This window comes from Bos mutus, chromosome X (assembly GCF_027580195.1).
Source record: "Bos mutus isolate GX-2022 chromosome X, NWIPB_WYAK_1.1, whole genome shotgun sequence".
NCBI classification, from domain to species: domain Eukaryota; kingdom Metazoa; phylum Chordata; class Mammalia; order Artiodactyla; family Bovidae; genus Bos; species Bos mutus.
The window spans coordinates 126,441,009-126,459,320 of NC_091646.1; the positions used below are offsets into that span (position 1 = coordinate 126,441,009).

Below are 18,312 nucleotides of genomic sequence, written 5' to 3' on the forward strand. Positions count from 1 at the left end.
TGGACAGAGGAACCCAGTGGGTTACAGTTCAGAGGGTTACAGAGTCAGACATGACTAAGCATGCATGCTTTTTGGCTTTTTATGTTATTTGTGTATTTCTAGTTTCAGAAAGTTATTTCTTACATTAGCCCATGTGTGACTGAACCTCTAATAAAATGATGACATATAGTTCTATATGATATCAGTGATTATAATAATGTACCTTTAGATATGAGAGAGGAAATAAGAAGAAATATTTTCTCTGACTATAAGACTGCCAGTAAAGTGTATTGTCCAGGACTCTTGCTACTTTCATGGACCAAACCAGGGGCAGCATACTGAGTGAACTATCACAAAAATCTTGGCCAGGCCTGGAGCAAAATGCACATGAGATGCCCCAAATCCATGGTTCATCTTGTGGCCATGAAGGAATTCTGCCAGCTGGAAACTGGCCCTTGTCATCTGCATCTACAAAGATCACATTGGTAGCCACTTCATGTGCTGACCTTCAACACCCCCTGAAAGGTACAGCATGGAAATCAGAAAGGCACTCTGTGCTCTTAGGAAAACTGGCAGGGTAGGCCTTCAAATATTTACAGGTTTTCATTTAAACATTTTTATGAACTCCAATTGTTGCATCTTCTCATTCCTAGAGAAACACCAACATCATGGGCCAATTTCTGGTCCTGGTTCTTCAGACTAGCCCTCTTCTAGGCCCCTTGGCAGCTTTTCTACTTCTATTAATCTTCAGGCCATGTATCTTTAACCTTCTTGTTAAGTTTGTTTTTTCTAAAATATAGTAAATAAATCCCCAGATGCTGTTAAAAAAAGGATTCCAGCCAGTTAACACACAGACTACTCTGGAAAAAGCTGCCTTGTTATTTCATGGACTCTCATCTTCTTCCACAAATGCACCCTGACGGAGAGCAGGTATTAGGACCCAGGAATACACAATGCCCCTGTCCAGAAGTATGGAGTATGAGTGGCCTCCACCCCTTTCCCCAATGATCTGGGACTTGTGTCCTGAGACAGGTAGTTAGACACGAGTTAAGGGACCAAAAATCTGCCCCACTTGTAAGAAAAAGGGTAATGTTGAATCCTGCATCAAGGCTACAGAAGTGGAACCCAGAAGCATGGTCACCTCTGAAGCTGATTGAGTCCCTTTGTAACTGTTGCCCTGATCATAAAAGTCCCCTGATCGTAACTAGCAAGCTTCCTGATTTCAAATTAGGCAAAGATGCTCATTGTGGTAGTCACCCTATAACATCCTAACCAATCACCTGATGCCAACCTTTCAGGAGGAATTTTCTTCATCTTGAGGCTATAAAAGCTGGCTATTAACCCACAAAACAACTGTCAGTTTTCTCATGTCTGTCAGGAGGCCAGTCAACTACACTCACAGTGCCTATTATTTTCTCTACTCTTTGTTAGTAATAAACTCACCTCCTTCTGAAATACTGTGTCTGGAAACTGTTTTCCAACCTGTGCTAAGACTGCTTGAACAAATAGTTTTCTAAAATTTAGGTTTAGTGACTTTACACAGTCATATATATTTTGACTGTATCATGAGTAAAGTAAAAAAGATGTTAAGTAGTATATTTTAAATTTTGCCTAAAAAGGAAATAGCTTTAGTTACTTGACAAATAGCTGTTTATAGATTGTAAATTATATGACCCTTCGGGTGACTTGAAAATTTGTATTCAATTCAAAAGCAATACATAATTAATTCGTACAATATTTTAATTGGTTATTAATAGTACTTTTAGTTACAGAATTTACTAGTAGAATGATTATGGGCACAAATTATTGGTTTTTTGTGTCATTCCTAAGAACAGCTGAAATACCAGGTTTTGTTCTCTCATTTTCTTTTAATCCTGGGGAAAAAAACAAAATGAACATGTAATTTACAAATATTACTAGAGAATCCATCTTCAGTTTTACTAGAAAAGATGGTAACCAGTAAGTTAAAATTTATAATTTCCAAAAGGTTTGTCACTTTATCATTATATTTGAAGTGTCTATGTGGGCAGCCCTGCTTTAAAACCTTTATAACCATCAGATAATTTTGAAGTAACAGACCGATATTTTTCTGACCTTTGCCTGCTTGACAGACTTATAATTAATCTGTCAACCTAATAGTTAATAATTTTATATCATTTTCTATAAATAATTCTAAGAAGATCCATTTATCCTAATTTTCCAGAAGCAGAAATGAAATTTTAAGAGTTTACCTAACCAGAGCATCTTTACATGCATATCTTTGACATGATATAAACATACTGTAAATTCCATGACATTATTTGTTAATGAACAAAGAAATGTATCTTCTATTTAATCAGAGCCCATGTAGGTTACACTGAAATAGTCATTGGTACCACAATGTTTGGGATACAATCAATTTTCAAACAGTCACAATTTCTCATAAATGTACCAAAATTATGATATTGTTTATAAAAAATTTTTATTGGGAAATTATATTTAATAATAAAATATTTTGATTAATTGAATATTTTAACTTTTAAATAATGAACATAAAATATTTTACTCTTTGTACTCTAAGCACAAATACTTGCAAAGAGCCTTTAAACTGATCACTTTCACTTATTTTAGGAAGAGGAAAACAAATTTAGAGGAAACATTTAGAGGAAAACAGCTGTAAATTTCTTCTTCAGGGCAAAGCTAGCAATAGAAGCCACATATCCTGACTATATATTCAGGTTATTTCTACCTTACTCTTCAGTGTTTCTCAGTAGCAAATCCCTAACAGCATTTATTAATTGTAGAATTACTAAACTTAATGCAGAGAAATGAGGGTTTACAGGAATGAATGAAGGTGACCTTATTGGTTACTTCTCATTTATTTCCAAAAGCTTTCTGAAGTGGGAGGAAATTTTAAGCTATGTTATGAAACATTCTTATTAAAATTTTTTTTAATCCTGGGAATGAAATAGAATCTACGTTTGTCTACTTTAACTGTCTCCAAATTACTTTAAAAACCACCTACAACAGGTAATATTCCTTTAGAGCCTTGAAGATCCAGCTATAATTTTTTTAAACTGATACTTCCTTCTCCTCAATCCCAGAAATACTCTTTTTATTTATTTCTGTGTAAGTCTAATGTACTAGTTAAGCAACCAGAAGATAAGAATTGTTGCCTTTATTATACTGCATTTCAATAGCAATTCATATTGCCATTAAAATTCAAAACAATTGTAGATTTTGAATTCACAAAGTGTATGCCATATAGATAAACAAGCTCATTTATAAACTTACAACACACACTTGGAATAATAGAATCACTAACTGCAGTTGAAACTCTAGGCCTTGGACTGTGAGAGAATTTTGATTTCTGTGGGCTATTTTTGCTCGATTATTTTCATAACTGTTGTAAATGGCTTTAAGGTGTACTTACCACTTCTTCCCGCTTGGTCTTGTCTGTTGCTGGCCAGGCTTCCAGAGGCAGGTCAGGAAGCACAGGGGGCAGAGGTTGCATGGGGAATATTGGAGGCAGAGGTGGCTGTGGTGGCAAGCGCTGGATGGGGTGCACAGGTGGCTGGGGCTGCAGGGGTTGGTGAGGCTGTGGCTGGATGGGCTGGGGCTGGAAGGACTGCTGGGCGGGCAGAGGGAGGTTTGGCTGGTGGTGTTGGATTGGAGTCATTGAGTGTTGGCCAGGAACTGGCATCATTGGTTGCTGGGGTACCACAGGCTGCTGAGCTGGCACCATGGGGTTGTGGTGATGAGGCTGCAGGGCATGATTCTGGGGACTCTGCTGGGACACCACAGGAATTATTTGGTGGTGCAGCCATCCACCAACGGGTTCATAGCCATAGGAAGGGTACTGGTGAGAAACAAAGAGTCAGGTTTACCATCAGCTCCATTAACCTCTGTCAGATACACATTGACACTTGCCATGGACACCTGCCATCTACCTCTATAAGGATTAGATCATTGATTGTTACAGCTCCTGACCTTCAACACACCCTGAAAGGAGTTCAGTGTGGAGAGCAGAAATGAGGCCTCTGTGCTCTAGGAAAACTGGCAGAACAATACTTCAGAGAGATATTTTCTGTATCTGATTTTACTAGCTCAACTTTTGTGTCTTCTCATATCTAGAAAAACACTAAGTTTCTTCATGTGACATCTGTTCCACATGACTAGCAGTAAATGTAAAGAGACATCAACATTTTGAAAAAAATATGTGAATTCATGCATTCCCCCTTTCTAAAATCAAATATATGTAACCTCCCTATTGCCTATTTGGAGCAGTTTCTGGAACTACCTGTGGTGCTGTCTCCTGGACCTTGTTCCAAATAAAACTTAACTCATAACTTAGGTTGTGTGTTTGTTTTCCAGTCAATGCTTTGCACAAGAAGGGGCAAAATTTTCCTTGTTATTGTGACAAAAGGAATTAATACTTATTCATTTTTCCTTGCAAAACTTTCTAACTGTATATATAGATATAACCTATTATAAACTGCATTTCCCATTAGTGTCTATATGTGACATAGATATGTTTCCTCATTTAAAAGGGAATTGAAAATGCATGCTTCACTAAATAACTAAAAATCTACATACCGGATATCTTAACATGTTCTGATACCACTTCAGAGGTGTAAGTACCTTAGGAAAAAAAGACATTAGAATACATTTGTTTTAATTTAGTTACTTGAAACACAGGCTCACTGATACATTTCTGTGAATACTGATAACCTTAAAAATAAGAGCTGTATGAATGAAAGAATAAGGAAAACATTTTTCAAATGCTTCTTAATTGTGAGGCTCCAACTTGGAGACATCACACATATTTTTCATGTTTTCTTACAGATTCTGAGGCAAGTATCATCACCCTTACTTTTACAGAAAAGGTCATGGATAGTTAAAGCGGTTCATGAGCTTGACTGAGATTATAAATGTTGTAAATCTGTTTAATTCTCCAGCTTCTGCTCTTCTTTGCAAGAGGAAAATAAAACAAAATTAATGTGATGAACATTAATTGTATCCTTTTTTAAAATGTGGTATCACAAATAAAAAAGTAAAAGCATAAACACTGTCCATCCTACTAGAAACATAGGTTTCCAGGTCAAATATCATTCTTTTAAGGTTTAACAGAAAATCTGCCTCAGATTTTTACTAATGCTTCTCCTCAGTTTGTATGAGTAAACAAGCTCATGGACTGTCATTTGAACTTGTGAAAGAAGGAAGAGTTTACCTCCTTTCTAAACATGTATTTGGTTTACCTCAGATCCAGGGATTCCTTCAGATACCTAGTACAGTATTTTATATTGATACAATAAAGGGATACTAGTATAGTATTTTATATGAATACAATAAACAATAACCTTAAGCATCTTTGATACTGCTTTAACTATTTTGTTCCCAAAACAATACTTTGAAGGCTGTGTATATCATTATTTCCCTTCTCCAGATGAGGAAATCAAAGTTCTAGAGAGAGAAAATGTTTTTCCCAAGGTCATGCCAAGTATAGGGGTGAGGAGAGCCTCAAACTTGATTTCCAGAAATTTCTTGCTTTCCATGGCGTCACTGACTCAATGGACTTGAGTATGAGAAAACTCAGAAGGTTAGTGAAGGACAGGGAATTCTGTTATGCTGCAGTTCAAGGGCTTGCCAAGAATTGGACACAACTGAACAACATCCTTTCCATTGCTCTCACAAATCACTCGGTCATTGGGATTTCAATCAAGATAAATAAGGGAGATACACAGAGTGTGAAACATCTTAGAATCAGGAGTTTTCCGGGAGTTTTCCAGATGGAAAGGATCTTAAATAATGTTTTACCTGATTACCCATGTTTTACAGTCTGGGACAGTGCAAAGTTGTTCAGCCAAAGTTCATTTCTGCCCTACTGTGCAGTCCTCCTGACTAGTAGTTCATGGGAGATAAATTTTATAGCCATATAAGTAGAAGAAACTGAGTCAGAGAGGCCAGGCAGGAGTGTTCTGGGGCAATGAAGGCTTGAGGTGACCCATCAGTGCTTAAACCAGTAAGCTGGTAGTGAGATCTGAAAAAGTGGAACTGAGAAACATCTTAAATGAAGAATAAACACATTATTATTTATGGACTCTAGGAAATTTTTAAGTTAAACAATGGTCAAAATTAGTAAAGAGAAAAATTACCTCATAGCTGAAGTTGATATAACCAGGGTGCCCAGGATGAGGTGGTAGCTTTTATGTGAGAGAGGAAAAGGGAACAAAAAGAATGAGAGAGAGGAAGAAAAGAGGGAGAGGAAGAAGTGGGGGGAGAGAGAGAAACAGAGAGTGAAAGATTAAGTCAATATGCAATTTTACACTAAAAGAGATTGCAGCTATTTTTAAAAATCTACATAGTGCAGAAGATATTTGAGATCTGCTTTAGGTTTGAACATGTATGCTGTGTAGAAGAAGAACACTCTTAAATTAAAGAGGTGGAAAACAATTAAGAGTCCTGGGAACAGAGAAAAGCACATATTTATCCTTTAGTGGTCTTCAGTCACCCCTCCATCTATGTTGTCAAGTCAATCCTACTCTAGTCCTGTCATTATTTTATTTCTTGATGAAACCACTTAAGGCTGGGGAGAAGAATATGTTTCTCTTACATAATTATAAAATAGCTACAAAAAAACACTTTGTTGCAAAAACCCTCCCTTTTGGATGAAGTGGATAAGCACTTAAGGAGGTGGATAAGCACTTAAGGAGGTGGATAAGCACTTAAGTATCAAAGAAATTACTCATAATTGGGGTGCAAAGTAAATAACATATCAACAACAAGGGAGCAACTTTGTATAAATTATTAATGAATGTGAAAACAAGATAGGTATGGTAAGGTTATAAATCCCATGGAAAATGAAAGAGTTGGTTAGTGAAGTTTCGGCTGACTTTTAAAAATTATTTTGTCAATGTTTCTATGGCAAAAAAAATTTAAAAGCTCAAAATAAAAGGCTCAGTAATTATCTAAGCCATGACTCTCTGTCTTGTCCATAGTGGAAGCCAAGTATTTGATGTCTGCATTGTAGAATTCTGGTTGGCTCTGGCGTAGGGGGTGAGGAGAGGAGAATCATGTAGATCATCCCCCTCGGGCAGTGAGTTAAGGCTCTATTGCTTTAAAATGCTCATATTTCATAAAAAAAAAGTTTGCTCCTCTCATCTGTAAAATTATAGCCAGATAATTTCCTTTCTTCTATCTTCTGGACACAAGGCCACAGACAGTAGGAGCATTAAGTTGAAAAAGGACAGAGCTTGTAAAGCAGAGGCCTTCAGGGAGTTAGGAATTGCCACAATGCAGCATTTTAGGAAGGCTGAGCACAGAATATGGGTATTACGGATGTGAGACAATGACATGAAGTAGATATTCAAGCTTTGTTGGCTTCTGAATAGCAAATGGACCTTGCTTTGCTTGGAGGTGATCTAACCTTTCTGAATTTATGTACATATATTTCAAGAGAATAAGTCAGACTTCCTGGTTCTTGGTGCATTTGAATGTAAAACATATATTTATGCATTAGTCATAGAGAATATTCTCAATAACTGCTTGTAAGTCATGTCTTAATTAAGCACATGCACCAAAGAACTGGGAGGTGGTTCGAGAAGGGAATTTTTAACACAGAAGCATAACTCTCTGATGGATAAGAACTGTGGAGTTTGGAGGGCAGGAAAATATTTATAAACTTGTAAGAAATTGGATTTTAGGTAAAACTAGTATATTTGTGTATTTAACTAACATTGATTAAATATTTACTCTTCAGGCCTTTGAAGAGTGCCTTCCAAAATTCCTTTCAATTAGAGATGGGTAATTATATTTACAAGATAATTGTATCAATGGAATCCTCTCACATGTTAAAATAGACTACCCCAGCTACACTGAATCAGAATCTTTAGCAGAAATATCTGGGGATCTTTTTTTTTTTTTTTTAATAACAAGCTCTTCAAATTGTATCTTAAACACAGAGACATTTTAGGACATTTGATCTTATTCTAAACACTGAAGTTTACCTATTTTGTGGCAGATTTTTTTTCCAAACTTGGAAAATTAGCTCATTGCTTTATACTCACAGGCATACTATAGGCTCCTCCCAAAAGGCAGGCAAATAAAATCCAGGTCCCCATTTCTTGATGTCCCTGAAATACAAGTCAGCATCTGCTTTGCTTAACCCATGTCAAATAAGCACATAATTAATGTTTCATAAAACAAGTAACTCACATCAGTCTGTAGCTAATGATTAGGGCCATTTTTGGTGAGGTTACTTCATCATATTTAAGCTTCAATTCTCAGCTCAGTTCATTGTTTTTGGAGTCAAAGAAGTAAAAAGATGCTTTTCATTTATATTGTCTGATAAAAAAAGCTTAGGGGAATGAATTGTCTATTACATATTTTTACATAATAGACATAATATATGTCTATTATGTATTTTTTACAAAGCCTCTTTCTGTATCTACTCAGACTTTATAGTCACCTCACCTGTGTCAGAGAAGCTAAATATGATTTATAATTAAAGATATACAGTTGGCTGTAAAAGTTCAGGGGACAGTAAGGTATTTTCATTGTCATATTATTATTTTATAGCAATGGATGGCAAAAATGTTTTATTGTCCACTGGGTATTGGTACTGTTGAGGAGATGATATTTTGAGGAGATATACTTTACTGTTGAGGAGATTTAAGTAAGTTGCAAAAATAGATTAAAGAATAAATGGGAAATAGTTCTGATTGTTCTAACTGTAAAGGACTTTAGACAAGATGCTGCAGTAACACCTCTGAACTCTGAGAGTCCACACTGCAAAAAAAAAAAAAAAAGTGCTTGAAAAAAAATTCTCTCAAGGGATGAGAGGTTTTTAAATTTTTAATTCTACTATTCTTTTATTTTTTATAAATATGGAATGATTTTTAACCCCAAATTTCATTTTTAGTCAATGGCATTTTTCTCTTCATAGGTGTTTGCAATCTTTCCTCAAATTACTCAAATGAAATAGGAAGCAAATCTAAACATCCTAAGAAATGCTTATTGCTTCATGTCCCAAACTTACTTTGAAAACTGTATATAGAAAATAAATATAATATGCCATAATGTTAATATAAGAAACATAATATGATTGTTAACATTCTGGTCTGTTGCTTTGTGAACTAATAATAAAAATGTGAAAAAGAAAATTTAGTTGATGATTCTATTTTAAAATAAGTTATTTGATGTACTTAAACTTTTTTAAACCATAATAAGTAGATCACAGCATAAAAATAGAATTTTAGCAATTGTTAAATGATTAAAATATATTTACTGTAGTTGTGATTTTAGAAAGTCTTTCTGGGTTCTGGAACTCAAATTTAAGGAAATCTAAACTAGTGGTTTGCTACATTAAAAATAAAAAATTAATTTAGTTAATCAAAGAATAATTAAATTATAGTTCAAGTGAAAAAATTACTAATTCTAGACAACCTAAGGTATTTGCATCTGTTAAACATTAAACACAGAGAAACCAAGAAGGATAATAGAAATATAATAGAAAGGATATGAATTTATGGATAAACTTCACATACCTTTGAGTGTACTCAGAGGAAGTTTCTATCTGAAAGTCAAAAATGTCTGATCTAATAGATTTCTTGCAAGTATGAACTCAATTTATATCACTCACAGCATCTAAAACAACCAGTCATATTTCTGAAGACAAAAATATGTGATGTATAAATAAAAATTCTTGTATCATGAATTTTTAGCAACTGTGGGCAAATTTAAAATGGTATATTGTGATTAGTATGTATAGTCTTTCATTATGGGAAATAAAACATTTCAGAAGCAAAAAGAACTTCACTAGACTGTTTTTAAGTCAGTAAATTGACTGATCATACATTGCAGATACATTCAAGATTATAAGAAACTGTTATGCCTGAGCAAGTTATAATTTTGTAATAACCACTGTTATGCCTGAGCAATTTACAATTTTGTAATGACCACTGCTTTCATTGAAGGTGTGGCCTCTTTTCCCTGTGATTACCCTCTGATTACCAGTATGACTGTCTATCCAAATAAGGGACAAAATCTATTTTCCTTAATCCAAATATGAAACATATTAGCCACCAAAGCAACAAAGTTTGTCACAATAACAACACTTTTACTACTGATCTGAAAGATGAGGTAAGAGACATATCACACACTACATCACACACTAAAACATATACTTTTAGTTTTACAAACTAAGGATATATTGCCCTGGCTTCTCTATTTTTGTAGCAATAATTTAACCTTATTTAAACTAAGTGGACATAGTTGCAGGTCAGCATATATACACCCCAAGGTAACCACAAGGCAAAAACCTACCATAGATATACAAAAATTAAAGAAAAGAATAAAGCATACTACTAAAGAAAATCATCAAGCCACAAAGGGAGAAACAAAAAGAATTTTTAAATGGCAAATGCATCTTGCTGCTGTTGCTAAGTCGCTTCAGTCGTGTCCGACTCTGTGCAACCCCATAGACGGCAGCCCACCAGGCTCCCCTGTCCTTGGGATTCTCCAGCCAAGAACACTGGAGTGGGTTGCCATTGCCTTCTCCAATGCATGAAAGTGAAAAGTGAAAGTGAAGTCGCTCAGTCGTGTCCAACTCTAGCAACCCCATGGACTGCAGCCCACCAGGCTCCTCCGTCCATGGGATTTTCTAGGCAAAAGTACTAGAATGGGATGCCATTGCCGTCTCTGGCAAGTACATACCTGTTAATAATTACTAAATGCTTCGATCGAAAGACATAGGGTGGCTGATTGGATAGGGGAAAAAAGACCCATCCATATACGGCTTAACAGAGGCTCAGATTCTACAGATGCTATAGGACTTTAGAAACAAAGCCTATAACAAAAGACATATACAGTGATAAAAAGATAAATACTAAAAGAGGATATTTTAAACATTAAAAAATATGCACCAATACAAGAGGACTTAAATATATGAAGCAAATACTAACAGATAAAAGAAGATAAATTGATCACACTATAAGACTAGGGGACTTTACCATCCCACTCACATCAATGGACAGATCATCTACCCAGAAAATCAATAAGGACAGAGTTGTCTACTATAATATAGTAGTCCAGTTGGACTTAATAGATATCTATGGGACATTATGTCCAAAGCTACTAAAACACACCCTTTTTTATTAAGCCCACATGGAGCATTCTTCTTGAAGTACCTTGGTTTAGGCCAAAACACAGATCTCAACAAATCTAAGAAGATAGAAATTATACACAGCATTTCTTCCTGAACACAATTCTGTGAAATAAGAAACTAATTTCAAAAAATAAGAAAACAAACATATGGATGTTAAACAATATGCTACTAAGAAACCAGTAAGTCAATGAAATCAAAGAAGCCAGAAAAAACCTTGGGACAAATGCAGATGGAAACACAATGCTCTAAATTTATCAGATCAGATCAGATCAGTCGCTCAGCCATGTCCGACTCTTTGCGACCCCATGAATCGCAGCACGCCAGGCCTCTCTGTCCATCACCAACTCCCGGAGTTCACTCAGACTCATCCATTGAGTCAGTGATGCCATCCAGCCATCTCATCCTCTGTCGTCCCCTTCTTCTCCTGTCCCCAATCCCTCCCAGCATCAGAGTCTTTTCCAATGAGTCAACTCTTTGCATGAGGTGGCCAAATACTGGAGTTTCAGCTTTAGCATCATTCCTTCCAAAGAAATCCCAGGGCTGATCTCCTTCAGAATGAACTGGTTGGATCTCCTTACAGTCCAGGGGACTCTCAAGAGTCTTTTCCAACACCACAGTTCAAAAGCATCAATTCTTCAGCACTCAGCTTTCTTCACAGTCCAAATCTCACATCCATACATGACCACTGGAAAAACCATAGCATTGACTAGACGGACGTTTGTTGAAAAAGTAATGTCTCTGCTTTTTAATATGCTGTCTAGGTTGGTCATAACTTTTCTTCCAAGGAGTAAGCATCTTTTAATTTCATGGCTGCAGTCACCATCTGCAGTGATTCTGGACTCCAAAAAAAGAAAGTCTGACACTGTTCCACTGTTTCCCCACCTATTTCCCATGAAGTGATGGGACCGGATGCCATGATCTTCGTTTTCTGAATGTTGAGTTTTAAGCCAACTTTTTCACTCTCCTCTTTTACCTTCATCAAGAGGCTTATTAGTTCCTCTTCACTTTCTGCCATAAGAATGGTGTCATCTGCATATCTGAGGTTATTGATATTTCTCCTGGCAATCTTGATTCCAGCTTGTACTTCTTCCCGCCCAGCGTTTCTCATGATGTACTCTGCATAGAAGTTAAATAAGCAGGGTGACAATATACAGCCTTGACATACTCCTTTTCCTATTTGGAACCAGTCTGTTGTTTCATGTCCAGTTCTAACTGTTGCTTCCTGACCTGCATACAAATTTCTCAAAAGGCAGGTCAGGTGGTCTGGTATTCCTATCTCTTTCAGAAATTTCCACAGTTTATTGTGATCCACACAGTCAAAGGCTTTGGCATAGTCAATAAAGCAGAAATAGATGTTTTTCTGGAACTCTCTTGCTTTTTCGATGATCCAGCAGATGTTGGCAACTTGATCTTTGCTTCCTCTGCCTTTTCTAAAACCACCTTGAACATCTGGAAGTTCACGGTTCACATATTGCTGAAGCCTGGCTTGGAGAATTTTGAGCATTACTTTACTAGCATGTGAGATGAGTGCAATTGTGCAGTAGTTTGAGCATTCTTTGGCATTGCCTTTCTTTGGGATTGGAATATATATATAGGATTTAGTAAAAGCAGTTTTAAGAAAGAAATTAATAGAAATATGAGCCTTCCTCAAGAAATAAGAAAAGTCTGAGATAAACAGCCTAATCTACCATACATACCACTTAGATGTCAGAGTAGAAAGACATGGCCTCATCTTCTCATGAGAACATCAAAAGTGCAAATAGCTACTGCACAGGCATCAGTAGGAGAATTCTGGAATCCCACATCCAGGAGCAAAGAAGTTGCAACAAGATGGTGAAAGGGGTTCAATGGCATTTAAAATCAAACTTCATTCCCACCAGAGATGCTTGGAGGGCAAAAACAAAACCCTGTGCATATCAGGATCCCAGGAAAATGAGCAGTTCCCAGGAAAAGGAGCAGTAACTGCCACAAGAGACTGAGCCACACCTGCCTTGAGTGTTCAACAGTCCCCTGCACAGGCAAGGATTAGCCGTGGCTTGACATGGAGATAGGACAGCCACAGTCATGGGAAGCATTGTGTGTGGCATAAGTCCTCTCAGAGGTGGTCACCACTAGCCCCACTAAAGAGCTTCTGAGTGGGCAATCCACAAACTGGAGAACAATTATACCAAAAAATTCTCATACTATTGCAAAAGTTCTAGGCCCTTCCCAACCTGGGCACCAGCAGAGGGATGGAGAATCCTCAAGGAATCTGCCTTTGAAAGTCAATAGGATTTGATTATAGAACTTCCACAGGACTGGAGAAACAGGAGCTTAGAAGGCCCAAATAAAACCATGTGAGCACCAGGACCCAGGAGAACAGAGCAGTGACCTGACAAGAGACTAAGCCAGTCTTGCCAAAGAGTGTTTGCAAGTCTCTGGCAAAAGTGTGGGTTGACAGTGGCCTGCCATGGGGTCAGGGTCACTGATAACAATAGTCCTGGGAGGCACAGCATGCTGACATAAATCCTTTTGAAGGAAGTCACCATTACACCATTACCCCTACTAAACTAAACTGCAGGAAGGAACACAGACCCACTCATCAGCAGAAAATTGGATTAAAGATTTACTAAGCATGGCCTTGCCCACCAGAACAAGACCCACTTTTCTCTACTCCCAGTCCCTCCCATAAGGAAGTTTCCACAAACTTTTATCCTCATTACCGGAGGGCAGACAGAATGAAAACCACAACCACAGAAAGCTATTCAAAATGATCAATGGATCACAGTTTTTTTAACTTAATGAAATTATGAGTCAGACTGTGTAGCACCTCCCAAGATGGACAGGTCATGTTGGAAAGTTCTGACAAAACATAGCCTACTGGAGAAGGGAATGGAAAACCACTTCAACTTTCTGGCCTTGAGAACCCCGTAATGTGTATGAAAAGGATAAAAATATGACACTGAAAGATGAACTCAATATGATACTGGAGAAGAGCAGATACATATATCTCCAGAAGAAATGAAGAGGCTGAGCCAAAGTGGAAATAACACCAAGTTGTGGATATGTCTGGAAGTAAAAATAAAGTCTGATGCCATAAAGAAAAGTATTGCCTAGGAACCTGTAATGTTAGGTCCCATGAATCAAGGTAAGTTGGAAGTGGTTAAACAGGAGATGGCAAGAGTGAACATCAATATTTTAAGAATCAGTGAACTAAAATGGATGAGAATGGATGAATGTAATTCACATGACCATTAGACTACTACTGTGGGCAAGAACCCCTTAGAAGAAATGGAGTAGCCATCATAGTTGACAAAAGAGTCTTAAATGCAGTACTTTTGTGCAATCTCAAAAACAACAGAATGATCTCAGTTTGTTACCAGGGCAAACCATTCAATATCACAGTAATCCAAATCCATGCCCCAAACACTAATGCCAAAGAAGCTGAAGCTGAATAGTTCTATAACATCTTACAAGACTTCTAGAACTAGCTGCTGCTGCTGCTGCTAAGTTGCTTCAGGTGTGTCAGACTCTGTGTGACCCCAGAGGTGGCAGCTCATCAGGCTCCCCCATCCCTGGGATTCTCCAGGCAAGAACACTGGAGTGGGTTGCTATTTCCTTCTCCAATGCATGAAAGTGAAAAGTGAAAGTGAAGCCCCTCAGTTGTGTCCAACTCCTAGCGACCCCATGGACTACAGCCTACCAGGCTCCTCTGTCCATGGAATTTGCTAGGCAAGAATACTGGAGTGGGTTGCCATTGCCTTGCAAAAAAAAATTTTTTTTTTTTTTGTCATAGAGAACTGGAATGCAAAATTAGGCAGTCAAGAGATACATAGAATAACATGCAAGTTTGGCCTTGGAGTACAAAGTGAAGCAGGGTGAAGGCTAGCACAGCTTTCAAGATAATGAGTTGATCATAACAACCACCTTCAAGAACACAAAATACTGCACATGGAAATCACAGTTGTCAACACCCTAATCTGATTATACTCTTTGTAGTCAAAGATGGAGAAGCTCTAGAATGTCGGCAAAAACAAGAGCCAGAGCTTAACAAGGCTCAGGATCATGAACACTTTATTGTGAAATTCAGACATAAATTGAAGATAGTTGGGAAAATTATTAGGGCATACAGGTATCAGTTAGTTTAGTCGTTCAGTCATGTCCAACTCTTTGCAATCCCATGGACTGCAGCATGCTAGGCTTCCCTGTCCATCACCAACTGCTGAAGCCTACACAAACTCATGTTCATTGAGTCAGTGATGCCATCCTACCATCTCAGCCTCTGTTCTCCCCTTCTCCTGCTGCCCTCAATCTTTCCCAGCATCAGGGTCTTTTCAAATGAGTCCGTTCTCTGTATCAGGTGGCCAAAGTATTGAAGTTTCAGCTTTGGCATCAGTCCTTCCAATGAAAATTCAGGACTGATTCCTTTAGGATGGACTCGTTGGATCTCCTTACTGTCAAGGGACTCTCAAGAGTCTTCTCCAACACCACAGTTCAAAAACATCAATTCTTTGGCACTCAGCTTTCTTTATAGTCCAACTTTCACATCCATACATGACCACTGGAAAAACCATAGCTATGGAAAAGCATACTGGAAAAAACCATTCAGGCATAGCCTAATCAAATCCTTTATGATTACAGTGAAAGTGACAAATAGATTCAAGTTAATAGACCAGACAGAACTAAGAACTGAAGAACTATGGGCATACATTTATAGCTTAGTACAGGAGGCAGTGATCAAAACCATCTCCAAAGAAATATGCACAAAAGCAAAATGGTGCCTGAGGAGACCTTAAAAATAGCTCTGAAAGAAGAGAAGTGAAAGGCAAAAAAAGAAAGAAAAGATATACCCATCTTAATGCAGAGATCCCAAGAATAAAAAGGAGAGATAAATGGTAATGATGACCCTATATATGAGACAGCAAAAGAGACAGGGATGTAAAGAACAGACTTTTGGACTCTGTGAGAGAAGTCAAGCGTGGGATGATTTGAAAGAATAGCACTGAAACATGTATACTACCATATGTGAAATAGATCACCAGTCCAGGTTCAATGCACGAGACAGGGCAGTCAGGGCCAGTGCACTGGGACAATCCTGAGGGATGGGATGGGGATAGAGATTGGAAGGGGGTCCAGGATGGGGGACACATGTACACCTGTGGCTGATTCATGTGAATGTATGGCAAAAACCACTAAAATATCATAAAGCAATTAGCCTCCAATTAAAATAATTTTTTAAAAGGACTTCTTAAATAAGCAATGGAAAGACATGGAGGAAAGCAATAGAATGGGAGAGACTAAAGATTTATTCAAAAAAATTAGAGATACCAAGGGAAAATTTCATGCAACGATGGGCACAATAAAGGACAGAAACATTGTAGACCTAACAGATGCAGAAGATGCAAATAAGAGGTGGCAAGAAGATGCAGAAGAAGTTTACAAACAAGGTCTAAATGACCCAGAGAACTACGATGGTGTGGTCACTCATCTAGAGCCAGACATCCTGGAGTGTGAAGTAAGGTGAAGTGGGCCTTAGGAAGCATTACTACAAACAAACTAGCAGAGGTGATGGAATTCAGCTGCCCTATTTCAAATCCTAAAGATGATGCAAAGTGCTGAACTCAACATACCAGCAAATTTGGAAAACTCAGCTGTAGCCACAGGACCGAAAAAAGGTCAGTTTTTATTCTAATCTGAAAAAAGGGAAATGCTAGATAATGTCCAAACTGCTACAAAACTGCACTTATTTCACATGCTAGCAAGGTAATGCTGAAAATCCTTCCAGTTAAGCTTCAGCAATACCTGAACTGAGAACTTCCAGATGTTCAAGCTGGATTTAGAAAAGGGAGAGGAACTAGAGATCTAATTACCAACAATCCCTGGGTCATAGAAAAAGCAAGGGGATTTCAGAAAAACATCTATTTCTGCTTCATTGACTATGCTGAAGATTTTGAATACAGTCTAGACATACTTCTTTTCCTATTTGGAACCAGTGTGTTGTTCCATGTCTAGTTCTAACTGTTGCTTCGTGACCTGCATTACAGTCAGCAAAAGAGTCCAAAATGCAGTACTTGGATACAATCTCAGAAATGACAGAACGATCTCTGTTCATTGAATGGCAAACCATTCAATATCACAGTAATCCAAGTCTATGCCACAACCAGTAATGCTGAAGAAGCTGAAGTTGAACAGTTCTATGAAGACCTACAAGACCTTTTAGAACTAACACCCAAAAAAGATGTCCTTTTCATTATAGGGGACTGGAAAGCAAAAGTAGGAAGTCAAGAAACACCTGGAGTAACAGGAAAATTGGGCCTTGGAGTACAGAATGAAGCAGGGCAAAGGCTAATAGAGTTCTGCCAAGAGAACGCAATGGTCATAGCAAACACCCTCTTCAACAACACAAGAGAAGACTCTACACAGGACGTCACCAGATGGTCAACACCGAAATAAGATTTATTATATTCTTTGAAGCCAAAGATGGAGAAGCTCTACACAATCAGCAAAAACAGGACTGGCTGACTGTGGCCCAGATCATGAACTCCTTATTTCCAAATTCAGACATACATTGAAGAAAGCAGGGAAAACCAATAGACCATTCAGGTATGACCTAAATCAAATTCCTTATGATTATAAAGTAGATGTGAGAAATACACTTTAAGGCACTATATCTGATAGACTGAGTGTCTGATGAACTATGGATGGAGGTTCATGACATTGTACAGAAAACAGAGATCAAGATGATCCTCAAGAAAAAGAAATTCAAAAAAGCAAAATGGCTGTCTGAAGAGGCCTTACAAATAGCTGTGAAAAGAAGAGAAGTGAAAAGCAAAGGAGAAAAGGAAAGATATTCTCATTTGAATGCAGAGTTCCAAAGAATAGCGAGGAGAGATAAGAAAGCCTTCCTCAACAATCAATGCAAAGAAATAGAGGAAAACAATAGAATAGGAAAGATGAGAGATCTCTTAAAGAAAATTAGAGTTACCAAGGGAACATTTCATGCAAAAATGGGGTCAAGAAAGAGCAGAAATGGTATGAACCTAACAGAAGCAGAAGATATTAAAAAGAGGTGGCAAGAATACACAGAAGGTCTATACAAAAAAGATCTTCATGACCCAGATAATCACTATGGTGTGATCACTCACCTAGAGCCAGACATCCTGGAATATGAAGTCAAAAGGGCCTTAGGAAGTATCATTACAAACAAAGCT

General features: G+C 37.5%; 1 protein-coding gene across 1 annotated transcript; it reads right to left on the reverse strand.

The window, feature by feature from the left end:
• Positions 1-1,847: 1,847 nt before the first annotated feature.
• On the reverse strand, positions 1,848-8,078 carry LOC138986512 (amelogenin, Y isoform). The gene is made up of 5 exons (XM_070366627.1): positions 8,025-8,078; positions 6,114-6,161; positions 4,555-4,599; positions 3,392-3,817; positions 1,848-1,853 (listed from the first exon to the last, which is right to left on the reverse strand). Exons 1-5 carry the CDS (start codon positions 8,076-8,078, stop codon positions 1,848-1,850), a joined length of 579 nt encoding a protein of 192 aa, XP_070222728.1.
• Between the last annotated feature and the right edge of the window lie 10,234 nt (positions 8,079-18,312).

Excerpts from the sequence above, each read along its gene's own strand:
- LOC138986512 (XM_070366627.1), bottom strand. The coding sequence starts at position 8,078 with ATGGGGACCTGGATTTTATTTGCCTGCCTTTTGGGAGGAGCCTATAGT. Across the intron at positions 6,162-8,024 it reads GAGGAGCCTATAGTATGCCT|CTACCACCTCATCCTGGGCA; the intron begins GTGAGTATAAAG and ends CTCACATAAAAG. Across the intron at positions 4,600-6,113 it reads ATATCAACTTCAGCTATGAG|GTACTTACACCTCTGAAGTG; the intron begins GTAATTTTTCTC and ends TTTTTTCCTAAG.